At 31.5% G+C, this 13412-nt stretch overlaps 2 protein-coding genes across 2 annotated transcripts; both read right to left on the bottom strand.

Moving 5' to 3' along the window:
* Positions 1 to 5026: 5026 nt before the first annotated feature.
* Positions 5027 to 5841, bottom strand: LOC122583954 (RING-H2 finger protein ATL70). The gene has a single exon (XM_043756323.1). The coding sequence runs from the start codon at positions 5784 to 5786 to the stop codon at positions 5253 to 5255; it is 534 nt and encodes a 177-aa protein (XP_043612258.1). The 5' UTR covers positions 5787 to 5841; the 3' UTR covers positions 5027 to 5252.
* Positions 5842 to 7624: 1783 nt separating this feature from the next.
* On the bottom strand, positions 7625 to 12938 carry LOC122581689. Its single transcript, XM_043753941.1, has 3 exons — positions 12499 to 12938; positions 8645 to 8752; positions 7625 to 8071 (listed from the first exon to the last, which is right to left on the bottom strand). Exons 1-3 carry the CDS (start codon positions 12811 to 12813, stop codon positions 7760 to 7762), a joined length of 735 nt encoding a protein of 244 aa, XP_043609876.1. The 5' UTR covers positions 12814 to 12938; the 3' UTR covers positions 7625 to 7759.
* Between the last annotated feature and the right edge of the window lie 474 nt (positions 12939 to 13412).

Genomic DNA, 13412 nt, shown 5'->3' with positions numbered 1-13412 from the left:
TACGTGTGACAAGTTTATGTGTGATATGCCAAGATATGATATGAAGTTACGTTTAAGTGGTAAGTCTATATTGATATGATATAAGATACTCATTAAGATGTGGGTATATGATAATATGATGTATATGTTGATATGAAATGAAATGTGATGCAATGTGGAAAAAGGGAAGTATGGGTTGATCTATGATAATTGTGAATGAAGTGTAATGTGATCATGTTTTGATAAGTAAAATATGACGAAGTTTTATGAAAGTAAAATGAAGAACGTTTTATCAAAATATGTGTATCTTACTTAGCTAATTTTATTAGGTAACACTTGATTTTATGAAAATGTTGTGTCCTTCAGGGTAAGCAGGTTTGAGCTAGGAAAGGATTAACTCGGTGAGATGGGTAGATGCAATAAAGAAGACTAGCATAGTTTGTTGAATGCTTAGACTTCCCCTTTTAGCCTTATGTCTTGGCTACTTTCGTTCATGATTTATGAACATGTATTAATGATGGCATTTATGTTGATGCCATAACTTGGATTTCATTTATATTGTTTTGATGATGCATGTTAGTAACACCATTTTATAAAGGTACAATCCAGTTACGGATGGAGCAGTTTTAAAGTGATCCTTTTCCGCTACTTTTTAAACGCCGTTTGGCAAAGTTTTTGAAATCCAGGTTCTTAAAACAACGGGTGTTACAAAATGAAAACAGCATAAAATAAATATTGCTTCATTAAAAGTAAATTTTTAGAGAAATCTATCTTTAACTCCTTATAAAGCATATTGACCGATCCTATTTTAAAAAATTCAGTACTTTTTATACCCAAAATACTCTTGTTTCTTAATTCTAATTCCCCTATTTAATAAATAAAACAACTCTCTCTTTAAAAGTTATGGAGGAATTATCTAAAATAACATTAATGATTAAATTACAATATTAGTCATTTATCCAAAATATCTCCATTAACCTTTTACATCATTTATCTACACTACTTGACGCCGCCTACACCACCAACATTCATCCCCACCACTACATCGTTGACGCCACAACCACCGACGCATTGCATGGGTACTGTGCTGGTTTTGATTTTAATTTAAAATCTATAATATTAAGACATTAGAAATTTTATTTTATTTTTAACGGAATAATAAGACATTGTTATGTTACTTAAATTTAGTTATTTTTAGTAATATGGAATTTTGTTACTCGTTGATTTCATTCAAATCTAACTCAACTTTTGGCATGGAAAAATTTTTGGAAACAATGTCGAACAATGGTAATTAGGAGAACCTAATAATATAATTGTAAATTATTTTATTTATTTATTTAATTTTTTGGCTTACCTTTTTAATACTAAAAGGGTGCCCGCACGTTGCAGCGGCAACAGTTTATAACGCGTGAGTTGTCGTAACGGTAATACAAGTTGTTTAGGTTACTTTCATGAGATGTGGCGATGAAGCATCTAACTGTGATTATCATTTGAAATATAAGTCGAGGATTAAATGCAAAAAATAATAAGGTGCTAAAATTAATCATTTTAAATATATTTGTTAGGGTTATTTAGGAATATTTTAGCGATATTGAAAAAAAAGTGTCGAATTTCCTAAAATAGGGAGGCCAGTTTGTTTTATAAGAGACAACATAAACACGCGATACAACGGTGAAGGTGGTTACGACGAAGATGTTGCGAGGCGACAGTGGTGGCGGGGATGTACGACGTTGATGGTGGTGGTGAATGTAAATTAATTGATGTAAAAGGGTTAATATGGTTCTTTAAGGGTTGGAGGATTTATGTTGTAATTTATTTCATTAAGTGTATTATAGGTAAATAAGTGAATATGTTTAAATTAGTGAATAAAGAAAATGGGTAATATGGTCATTTCAAAATCTTAATTACTTAAAGAGAATGAGTAGTTTGCTTTATAGAGTAGTATAGATATAGATATAGATAACTGAAATTCTTATTCTATGTCGTTGGTTTTTAGAACAAATCTTGTATGTAAATAAAAAATAAATAGCGTGCAATGTTTACCGTGTCGCGCATATTTTAACAGCATTAGTCAGTGCCGCACACATTTGAACAGTATTAGTCCATGTCATTAAATATCTTGCAATAATAGTCCTCCTCGTTAAAAAGTATTGATCATGTAAACGAGTACTATATCTTTCGTTCGAACACGATAGTACATTTCCAGACAAATATTTGAATATGAAACAAGCAAATGTTTTCTAAAATCAACATTATGTCTCTTGGGCAAAACCCAAATAATATAACTAGTTTGATAACTTTTCCGTATTAGGTGCCACACCTAATAGGTGGTTTTGGACTTTGGTAGCAAGCTAGAAAACCAATCTTTAAATATAAAAAAAAAAAAAAAATCTTAATTTATATTTAGAGAAGTATAAACTCTTAGATTAAGTTCAACTTTTAATTAGAGTAATTAGATCAAATGATGATGTCATATATTTTATTTAACTTTTTTAGCTTTAATTTTATTTTAATAAATTTAAAATATTTATGTTTGTAGACATTAACAGTTAATGTTTTTAATGATATAATTGTGAAAACTAATAATTTTATATTTTATATCAGTTTTATTTTTAAAAATTTTTTAAAATTTATTTACAATAAATTTTCTTTTTTAATTTAATAATTTTTTATTAAATTATATTTTTGTATAAGCTTTTTATCATATAACGAATAAAATTTGATTATAAAAATATTTTGAAAACCGGACCGGATGTCAAACCGGTCTTCTTAATAAAGAATTAAAAAACAAATCTTTTATTATACTAAAGCACAGTTGCTCTAATAACTTATCGACCAATCATAGCTCTCGATTTCTTAATGTTGACTTTTGTTTTCAATTTTGACTTTAATTTACACTTTTTTGTTTTCCATCACAAATTTACATTTTTTACCCAATAATTTCGATATAATAAATAAATAATAATATCTAATATATATCCGATAGAATAATATCTAATATTATCCAATAAAATAATAACTAATATATATCCAATAATATGTTCTATTATATATATATATATATATCAAGATCTTAATAGTAATTGAATAATAGTAATATTTTAATATTAATATAGACAATTGAACTTATGAATTATTAGCCAATTATATCGCTCGATTTCATCAAATTGACTCTCGATAATGTCACCATTTAGTTTTTTACATAACTTTATTTAATTAATAGAAAACAGATAACTAAAATAATTATTTTACAGTGTTATTAAAATTGGTTTCTATCTACAAAGTCCAGCTTTCACACAAGAATAATTGTACATCGCAGTATCTCGAGTTAAGTCGAGAAAGGGCTCTAAGGTGTTAATATGTGACAAAGATGAGAAGAGAAAAGACATTACAATAAATTTCGTCTATAAAAAAGTTTTTCAACTGCCGAATGAGGGTATATGCTTCCAATATTAATTTTTACATTAGTTTTCTTTCTATTAGCTTAACATTTTTGACATTTGAATTAAACACATAAAATCTACATATATCTTCAACTTTGAACTTATAAGCTTTTATGAGTTACATGTATTAATATCTATTTTTAATAATGTCGTAAGTCTCGTGTCCAGTGTTGGACACGGGTCTAAAATCTAGTATAGAGTCTATAGTAAGCTATCTCAATTATATATCAGAAAAATAATTGTATAAAAATTGCAATGTTATTATGCATAATTTTAACTTAGATTAACACAACAGACGATATATACATTGATAATTAAATTGCTTAGTGATTTTAGTGTATAACTAAATTATTCGAGCAAAACGTTAAAGCATAAGTACAATGACAATGCAGACATATCCGGATGAATGAAAGATATCCCAAGAAAGGAAAACCTTACTTAACAAGACCTCTAATAAATTATTTATCCATTTTTCAATTGTCTGGTCACTGTTAACCGAAATCTAAACGACTACTAATGTAATCTCATGTTTTTTAGTGGTTTAATTCTAACATGGTTAAATATTTGTCAACTTATAATATTATAAAAATTTAACATGTTTCCCGCGTATTATGTGGGTAATAATCTAATATCTAGTGGTATAATAATGACATTATTGCGGGTTTTAGTTTTGCTTCCGCCAATAGGCAATAGATCGGTTCGGTAAAATACAACACCGAAAACGGTTTGCAACTGGTATATAGCCTTAATTGTAACTTGCTAATAGAATTGTAACATTAGAGACTACATAAACTACCATTCAATTTCAATCTCTTTAATATACTCCCTTTTGATGTTACATAGTGTTGGCTGGTATGACCACCCGCCCCGGAGGAGAATTGGCCATTCAATCTTGTGACCGAATAAATGGAAAATGCTAAAAATTCGAATTCTGGATAACGAGTAAGACTCTATCACCTTAATTCTTTTGATTAGGTTTTGGCATTTTCTTATACACATTGTTTCATTTATGTATTAAGCACTTGTATATTTATGTTTTGATCATTGTTAAACAACTAGAGACGGAATATTGTAAGATAAATATTACAGTAAAACAAGTAAGATGATATTTTAATTACTTAATCATGATAAAACTTATGGATAATAATTTATAAAGTATAAATATATATATTGGTATGTTTAAAATTTTTATAAAATATGAAGATTTTCAATTGAAAAATGGTCTATTCTAATTATAACTTGGTTTTCTTAACTAGAATTGAACTATTGAAGCAGTGTGCAAGCAAACTGGGTTCTTTCCATGGGGAAAGCAAAGAACTTGATATATTCTTTAGTTGACTCAAATGATTAGGAATACTGCACATTTACTCAAGGGCTTTTTCGTAAATTACCCCCAAAAAAAAATTCGGATAAAGAAGAAAGTTCCAAAAAAGCCCTTTTCTTGACCATCGAAAGACAAATTTTATGGTAATTTTTTTTTATGGTTATGATATACTGTATTAAATAATAATTCTAACAATTAAAGCAGGAAAAAACATATAACAATGATCACGTATACAGATACATGAAATATATTAATGATCATATCTTAATTATGTACATGAATTGCTCTTTCGTTACATTTACAATATTGGATTGAGAATACACATTTGAATAGATGCAAAAAAATAAATATACAGTCTAAAATAATTTCGAAAATCATATATAAAATTAAAGAGCACACCTATAGTTTTTACCTGTACGAAAATACTGTACAAATGTATTAATCTGACTAGCCTCGATAAATGCTAGTTAGATTAACATGAACGATTCGATCAGATCAGGTGTGAATCAATTCCGTCTCATGGTGAGTGGGACAACTTCGGCCAATGGGGTCGATAGTGGTGTTGGAATGGGAGATGTTCGACAATTAGGACATGTCGGGTTCAATCTTAACCATGGATCAACACATTTTACATGAAAAAGGTGACCACAATCAGGAAGTTGTCTAAGCAAATCTTTACCTTTATAATCAGCCAAACAAATTGAACAACATGAAGAACCCGAGTCTTTTCTCTTGATCTTGACATCCGAATAAGCCATAACCGGGTAACTCATTAATGTGGCCTCATCTAGACCCATGTCCATCACATAATGGGCCGAGTCGGGTTGTAACCCAATTGTGCCAACATTCGTGGAACGCCGAATATTTGATTGAGGTGATGATTGTTGTGTACTTCTAGTACAATAATAAGAAGCCAATGTGATTGTGATGATTAGCAAAACTATACCAAATGAGATACCGATACCGTAGCCAAACCCGCCGATATCTTGTGACCCAAGAAAGCCGCCGGAGTTGGACACCGGTGCAGCCGTGGCATTCATGTTTTCTTCAAGGGAATTTGTAATGTGAGGTGTGGTTTTGGTTGGCCATTTTTTATGTGGGTTGTAAAGAAGGGGTAAAGGGGGTGGGTATAAGGTGGGGTGTACATATTTATAAAATATTAATTCAAATGGTCAACTTTAGCGTATTCGTGATAGAGATGTATGTGCAGGAAGCAAGTGAGATTGAATATATTTTTTGTTTACGAACTATGGAAAAAATCAAATATTAAAAAAAGGAGTGGATGAAGTGTCATTTTTCTAACTAATTAGTAGTTAACAAGAATACGTGATTTGTTTATAACATGGTGAAGTTTGTATTATTGTATAGTTAACAAAGATACTGCATGTTGAATATGGCTAAGAGTTATAATATTGATTTTTACTGCTATATTCAATGGTGTTTAATACAAATATATGGCCAGAAGTGTAATAATTTGGTTTAAGTATATATGCTAGTATGATAGATATCACCTTTAATTTATACACATTTTACATTATCAATCATTTAAGAAATTACACATTCTATTGCAACATATATAGTAAAATCTAAGTTATTAAATTTATACACAAACTCATCGAATGATATGTAATGTAATATAATATAATGTATATAGATAACGGGGATATTTCATTCACGTTTGATGCGTGTCAAATGTTTTTTATTAAGTCAAATTTTCGACTTTACTAATCTAAATGGTATAACTAGTTAACTGCAAACATAAAATACCTTTTATTGTGTAATTCAAAATTTACTTCGCACACAAAAAACGTAACATAGACTCCATAACAATAATGATTTTACTACATTTAAGTAATCTAACCGTAAATTCTTTAGTCTTATTTTCTATTAGAAACATTGCGTAAAAAAGGAGGCGTGGTGCTTGAATAATGAAAAATGAATATAGTAACAGCAATTAAGTGATGTTCACGTTCATGCACAAATCCCTGCGATTAAATCCCCAATATTCCTTTTTATCTTTATCTTCGGATATACGATGCCATTGACATGATTATTTCTTCTTCTTCTTCTTTTTTTGTCTATTAATTTCAAGGTACTTAAGATTCAAAATATTTATGTCAATATTATGTCGTAATGTAAAATAACCGATATGCAAATACTCAAATAGTCAAAAACCATGTAAAGTATCAGAGGTTAAATTGCGGTGTCGAATGATGTGTTATTTCTATTGGCTATTGGTGCCTTGGTGGTGTTCTTGAGTTTTAATTTGTATGTAACAGAAATTGTAAATCTTTTCAGGTTGAATTTAGTCATGTATAGACAATATGAACCCAAAAATTTAAACGTGCTAAAAGGTTAATTATCACCAAGATAAAGCTAACCTTTTTTTATACTTGAAAAGAGTTGTAGGTTGGTCATGGTCACATTCAACTTGTCATATTTATAAACTAGTTCTTGGTGAGGGTTTGGTTTCAGAGTAGTTGAATCCTTTTGCCACAATATTTTCCATCCATCATTATCCACCAGTCTTACTGATTTTAAACTGATATTTCTCAACAAATCAAGAACATAACAGCCTCTAGCTTTCTACTATCTATTTGTCAATAATTCTATATTAATACTAATCAAATAGACCAGTTTAGTGATCAAGTACGTTTTAACTATCACCATTTGTCATCGGCATAAACTCTGGAAGCAAGATATGAATTGGGCACCAAAAATGTTGGCGTAAATAGTTGACTACTATTTAACAATAAAGAGGTAAGATGTTACTCAGTTCTACAAGGTTGCAATCAATGTTACTTGTTTCATGATTCATAGGTGATCTTCATACTTTTGGACATTAATAGGCATTGATTTCGCTCAAGAGCTAACACGATTGCAAAACATGTCAAATGTTCATATCAACTCTTTGGGTACAATAATTTACAAGAATATAAAAAATTTCCAAAGATAAATTTCACACAACAAATACAAAAACAGTTACCATGCCGTGATTCAGTAACATAAAAACTTAAAAGAAACTATTATATTGGCTAGTAAGAGAATCCTTGAGATTTTTGTAAAGACCAAATAACGAGTATTGACGGAGATTTTTGACCTCGTACCAGGAGTTGAAAACAGATTCATGCTTATCAGTTCCAGAAAACGCGAGTTGTATTCCAATGCTACAGTCGACATTTCCCCCTCTGTTTTTGCATGAACTAGTCCTGATGGCGCAGTCCTGATTATTGAGGCACACAAAGTTGCTCTTCCCTGAACATGATGAACAACCGTCTCTTTTCCAGTACAAGTTCTGTAGTCTGCCCTTTTGGAACTCCAATACCTGTAATGGGAAGTTATAAAATTTCATGTTCATTAAAAATGTTTGGTTAATGCAGTGACACCTCATCAGAAATTATAAAAAAAAAAAAGAAATTCAGAATGAGATGCATGTTTATAGAGGTGACAATATCAACCCAAATGCTTGTGGGTAGATTTGGGTACAACCAAGCTCTAACAAGCCAATAACAGATGCAATCAGAAAAGCTAGACTAAAAGGGGAAACAAGTTAAACAAGTCGAAAGCCACCCAAAGTAACTTTTGATGTATAAAACCTCCTAAACTATTTTGGTTTTAAAAAACTAGATACTAAAACACTGTCATCATCCGGTAAAAAAAACAGTCGTCATACTAGAGGAGCAAACTATTATTATAGAACTAAAATCTTCAATAATTTCAGAAAGCAACGTATTTTGGGCCAAACCTACCGCACCCATTCTGACCTGGAAACGAATACCTAATTTTACCCATTATCCAACCCACCCAGTTTGCCATCTCTACCTATTTGTACCAACATGTCTGATGATGTGACACAATTTCATTTAGGGTTTATGAGAGGAAATTAATATGATCATACCAGAGTGAAACTGGTAACGATGTATGTACTGTTTGCAACAAATGCAGGGATCGACCTAGCAGCGTACTTTCTACCAGCAAATGCAACCATATACCCACCAACAGAATCCTGTCAAAAAATATATATATCTAATGAAATTGCAACAAAAAAATATAAAAATTAGGTCATTAACTATCCAGATAGAATATCCCGTTAATTGGTAGAATTTCTTTTCAGTTAATAGTCATGTTGGAATTAACATACTTGCATGTTTGTGTCTATAACATTCAGGTCATTCAATTATTTTTGTTGCAGGGTAGTTTGGACAACTGATAGTCTGATACTTATTCAAACATTTACTCACAGAAGTTTGCAATGCTCATGTTTTTTACCAACAATACTTCCTCGAATCTCTAAAAGAATAATGATGATAGAATATTAGTGTCATGCTGCTTTACCCGATGTCCAGATTGAAGAGGTAAACACCTAAAATCAAGATTGATGCATTAATCAAATAAGGCTTCAGATTCCAGAAGAATTTATTATGACAGGACATAGCAGCCATGTCAACCACTTCCTTATTTATAAAGCATTAGTGTGGTATTTTTAGAATATACACATAAATTTTGAAGGGACACTCAGATTCTGCATTGATCTCTCGAAGGGAGTTAAGGAACACTCGTCGTTTTGCAAAACCTACCCAGGACTCTTCAAACTGGAAAAACACAAACGATGCCTCATTAAGGATCGATGTACTGGCAATGGAAGAGTCTTGCAATGAGAATGGAACTGGTTGAGACTCCCCTCAACCCCAGTTGAACCCTACCAGTTTCTAGAGCTCCTATCATAGATCCAAGACGTTACTCTATCAGACACATGCGACTCCTGGACATGGAATGCAGATTCCTCTGGATGTTTCTCAGATATATCAATGTAGGCCCAATTACATTCTATTACTTATGGGCCAAACCAATGGACCTTCCCATGGAACAATCTTGCTTTTTAAAAGTGAATAATGGGATGGCACTTGGAGATGGATCGATTACCAACATCAGATTTGCTACTACAACAAAAATACCTTTAGTTTCAGGCAATTGTCCATTATGTAACACACTCAACGAAACAACTCAACACCTATTCCTAGAGTACAGCTTCGTTGATATGTTACCGACATAAGATTTGCTACTATTAACGAAACCATCCCATCCTATGGTGTAAACTCCTATTAACAAAACCATCCCAAGCAAAAGAACTTTTTGAGCTACACAAAAGATCCCTGGAAAATCCCAAAGAGAGCAAATTTCTTAAAATATCATTCTAGCCTAAGTTCTGGACCATTTGCTAGATACGAAACGAGTGCACATTTTCAACAAAACTCCTTCAATCCGCTTCGCCTTCAAGGAAATCAGAACAACCAGTTTCCTATGGCTGTCTAATAGAAAGAAAAACCCAATTATTGGATGGACACAATGGAGCAATTTCAGTATCTAGTTTCAATTTGTAATATTTCTATATACTTCTTTGTTTGTCCTTTTATATCACCTTGCTAGCCTATTTAATGCAATAAAGTTGAAACTTCGGAAAAAAAAGAGATTTTTTTAAGACAATTAGATGCATATAGATAACATCATAAAATCTCACACTTCAGAAAAAAAATCAATTGCAGAAAAAGAAAACTAGAATTGATGTACATGAAGATGCGAGGCATACACTAGTTCTTATCTAGTAAATACTTCTTACTATCTTAAAATAAAGTATCTAAACATTCCCTCAGATGCTGACTTTGAAATCTGTAATTATATTTCCAAAGTTGCATAACAATTGTGAATTTAACTATATTCCACAATCAATGGTTGAAAACTGATATATGTCCTAGTGTTGTTAAAGGCGTGCGCCTAGGCCGCCTAGGCGCAAGGTGATGGCGAGGCAACACTTTGCCGCTTGAAAACCTAGGCCCAGGCCCACCAACAATTTAGGCGGCAAACTACTATTTTCCATAAAACCCTTTGGTTATCCAAGAAGCGATTTAATAGCATTAGACTACTATTGTTTAATTTAATCAAGTCTATAAAAGTATATATTATTTTCCATAAAACCCTTCATCATCACGTCTATATATTATTTTCCATAAAACCCTTCATCATCAAGACCTGCATCTTATGTAAGCTTAACTGATGATTCTGAGGAAGAAGAGCTCGACACATTTGACAATGATGGCAAGGCATAGTCCATGGTTCTAATTAAGTTTTGTCAATGGCTTTGAACTTTCTTTGTTAACAATTTGTCTTGAACTTTTTTGGCTTAATGCATTTTGTGTTATTTAGATGGAATTTGCTAATTTGAATGGCATTTGGTTTGGTTTTTACTTTAGTGCGCTTTTTTTTCCCCGGGCGTGCGCTTTTATTGCGCCTCTCGCCTTCGCCCCATTTAGGGTCTTTGCGCTTTGAGTTCGCCATCGCTTTTGACAACTATGATATGTCCGCAGTTATCAATCTGTCATATTGATTAACACAATACCAACTGCTGATTGCATGCAAAATGACATTTATTCTGAGTTATACATTATAAGCTCGTCTACAAACAAAGTGCATCTAGCATCATCGGAATTTTAAGCCACATCTTCCCATCCAGATATACAAGAAATTAAGGGTCCGTTTGTTTACACAAAATATTTTTAAGTTTTTCATTTCTAATTTTCGAGAAAATGAAAGGGGCTTTTATTTTCTAGAAAACGAATAAAATTTTTGAAAACGCGTTGTAGTCAGAAAACTAGAAAACATGTTATAGATGTAAGGGGAGGGGGAGGAATGAAATAGAAAATGGAAATGGAAAACAAGAAAAAGATGTTTTCAAGTTTTCTATGGAAAAGTGAAAGACATTGTTTTTTGTTTTCTTGGAAAACATTCTTAGAAAACTATGATTAGAACACGTTTTCTGTTTTTCATGTTTTCTTGGAAAACAAAAATGGAAAACAATGGGTATTTTCCGTAACCAAACGCCCCCTAAGATTTCCTAGAAAAACCTTAATGACATTCACATCCTTTATTCTATTATATGACTTCTCCTCACCCTTAGATTAATAACAAACACTTTTTATGACTTATCCATTTGTTACGACGATTCTACATCATCGTCTGCATAACTACAAACGTTTCTATTATATCTACTATTCATCTGCATAACTACAAACGCTTACATATAAAGACCAACCAAAACAGAGCCATTTATATATACATTTCCACGATATTATCTCCATAGCAGGGTATGCACTTTCCAATAACTATAAACATAATTCGACCTAACATAATAGAAGCCGCAACTATAATCTAAGTCATATGAACATTAGCCTGCCTCAGCATGTTTGATTGTTTAATACGTCATGTGGTTATTTTGAAGACATCGGCTATTGAGCTATATGAGCCTACTTAAAACGAGATCACGAGAACAATTGGTCTAGAGTTAACCTAATTCAAGTAAAACAAACCTAATGACTATTTGCTAACGAAAACAGCTTCAACGAGTAGCAATTAAATAAAAAAATCATATTGCATGACAACTTCGGACACAACAAACATTCGCCGTAACTTCCTAAATCAATGTGTGTATGTATTATTTGATGGCTTGACTTTTGCAAAAATAACAGGAAAAAAAAGCACAAAAATACATCATATAGTTCTAATAGAAAGTCAAATCATACACACATATAATGAAATATATATATATAATATACACACACAAATTGTTTTCTGATCCGCCACTATGCCAAAATAGTTTTCATCTTCTAATAAGTAGAACACAAGATTATTATATATATAATGAATAATGAAGATATATATATATATATATACAGAAACAAAAAAGTGAATGAAAATTACCGGCTGGAAGTTAGTATTATTAACCGTAAGCAAAGAGATCTCATCGACTTTAGGTCGAAAAACCGATAACTGAGAGTTTGAATTCAGATTCAGACGTCTATCGCAAGGAGACAGCTGAACAGAGCTGTTGAAGAAAAACGAAGCTCTGGATGAAAAAGCGATTCCGAAAGTGAATCCGTCAGATCTCTCTACTGTCGTATCGGTGCACGGAGAGTACACGTGATTGTTGTTAGTACTTGATTCGACTAAATACGACGTCGTTGAGATAGTTATTAGGATTGTGAGTAAGATTGATGATGTCACCGGAATCGCCATTGCCGGATATGGGCCGGAGTGATGTCGGATGTGGTTTTGGGTTTTTGTAAAAAGTTGGGGGTTTGTTTGGATTGTATGTTTTTTTTGAAGGATGGAAATGGATATGTGAATGTGTGATTATGTGGTGTTTGGATACATTAGATTACAGCTCTGTTTTGCTATGCGTTGTATTCTAAGCATAGTTTTTTGTCATTTTTTTTTTTTAATAGAAAATTACATATTTCGTTAATTGGAGTTGAGACCATCTTCCCCATCTCTGCTGCCGCATTGCATATGTAACAAGCTCGTGTTAGTAGATGAAAACATTAATGAAAAGTTAACATACGAGTTATGCAAATAATTGTCACGTTATCTATAATATACTTCATAGAAATTATACATCTTTTGTTTGAATTAGTTGAAAGTTACAAAACGAGAAATGACCAATATTATACCACTACAATTTAAATGTTTGTTAGTTTTTACTTTTAAAATTTATATTTTTCCATTTAACTTATTTAACTTTTTTTAACTTATAAATTTTTAGTTAAAATTATAAAAAGATTCAAATACTTGTATGGTTGAGCATCAGCTTTATATGCTGGAGGTCTCGAGTTCGA

The sequence above is a fragment of the Erigeron canadensis genome, chromosome 9 (assembly GCF_010389155.1).
Source record: "Erigeron canadensis isolate Cc75 chromosome 9, C_canadensis_v1, whole genome shotgun sequence".
Classification (NCBI taxonomy): domain Eukaryota; kingdom Viridiplantae; phylum Streptophyta; class Magnoliopsida; order Asterales; family Asteraceae; genus Erigeron; species Erigeron canadensis.
This window is presented reverse-complemented; position numbering and strand designations above follow the sequence as displayed.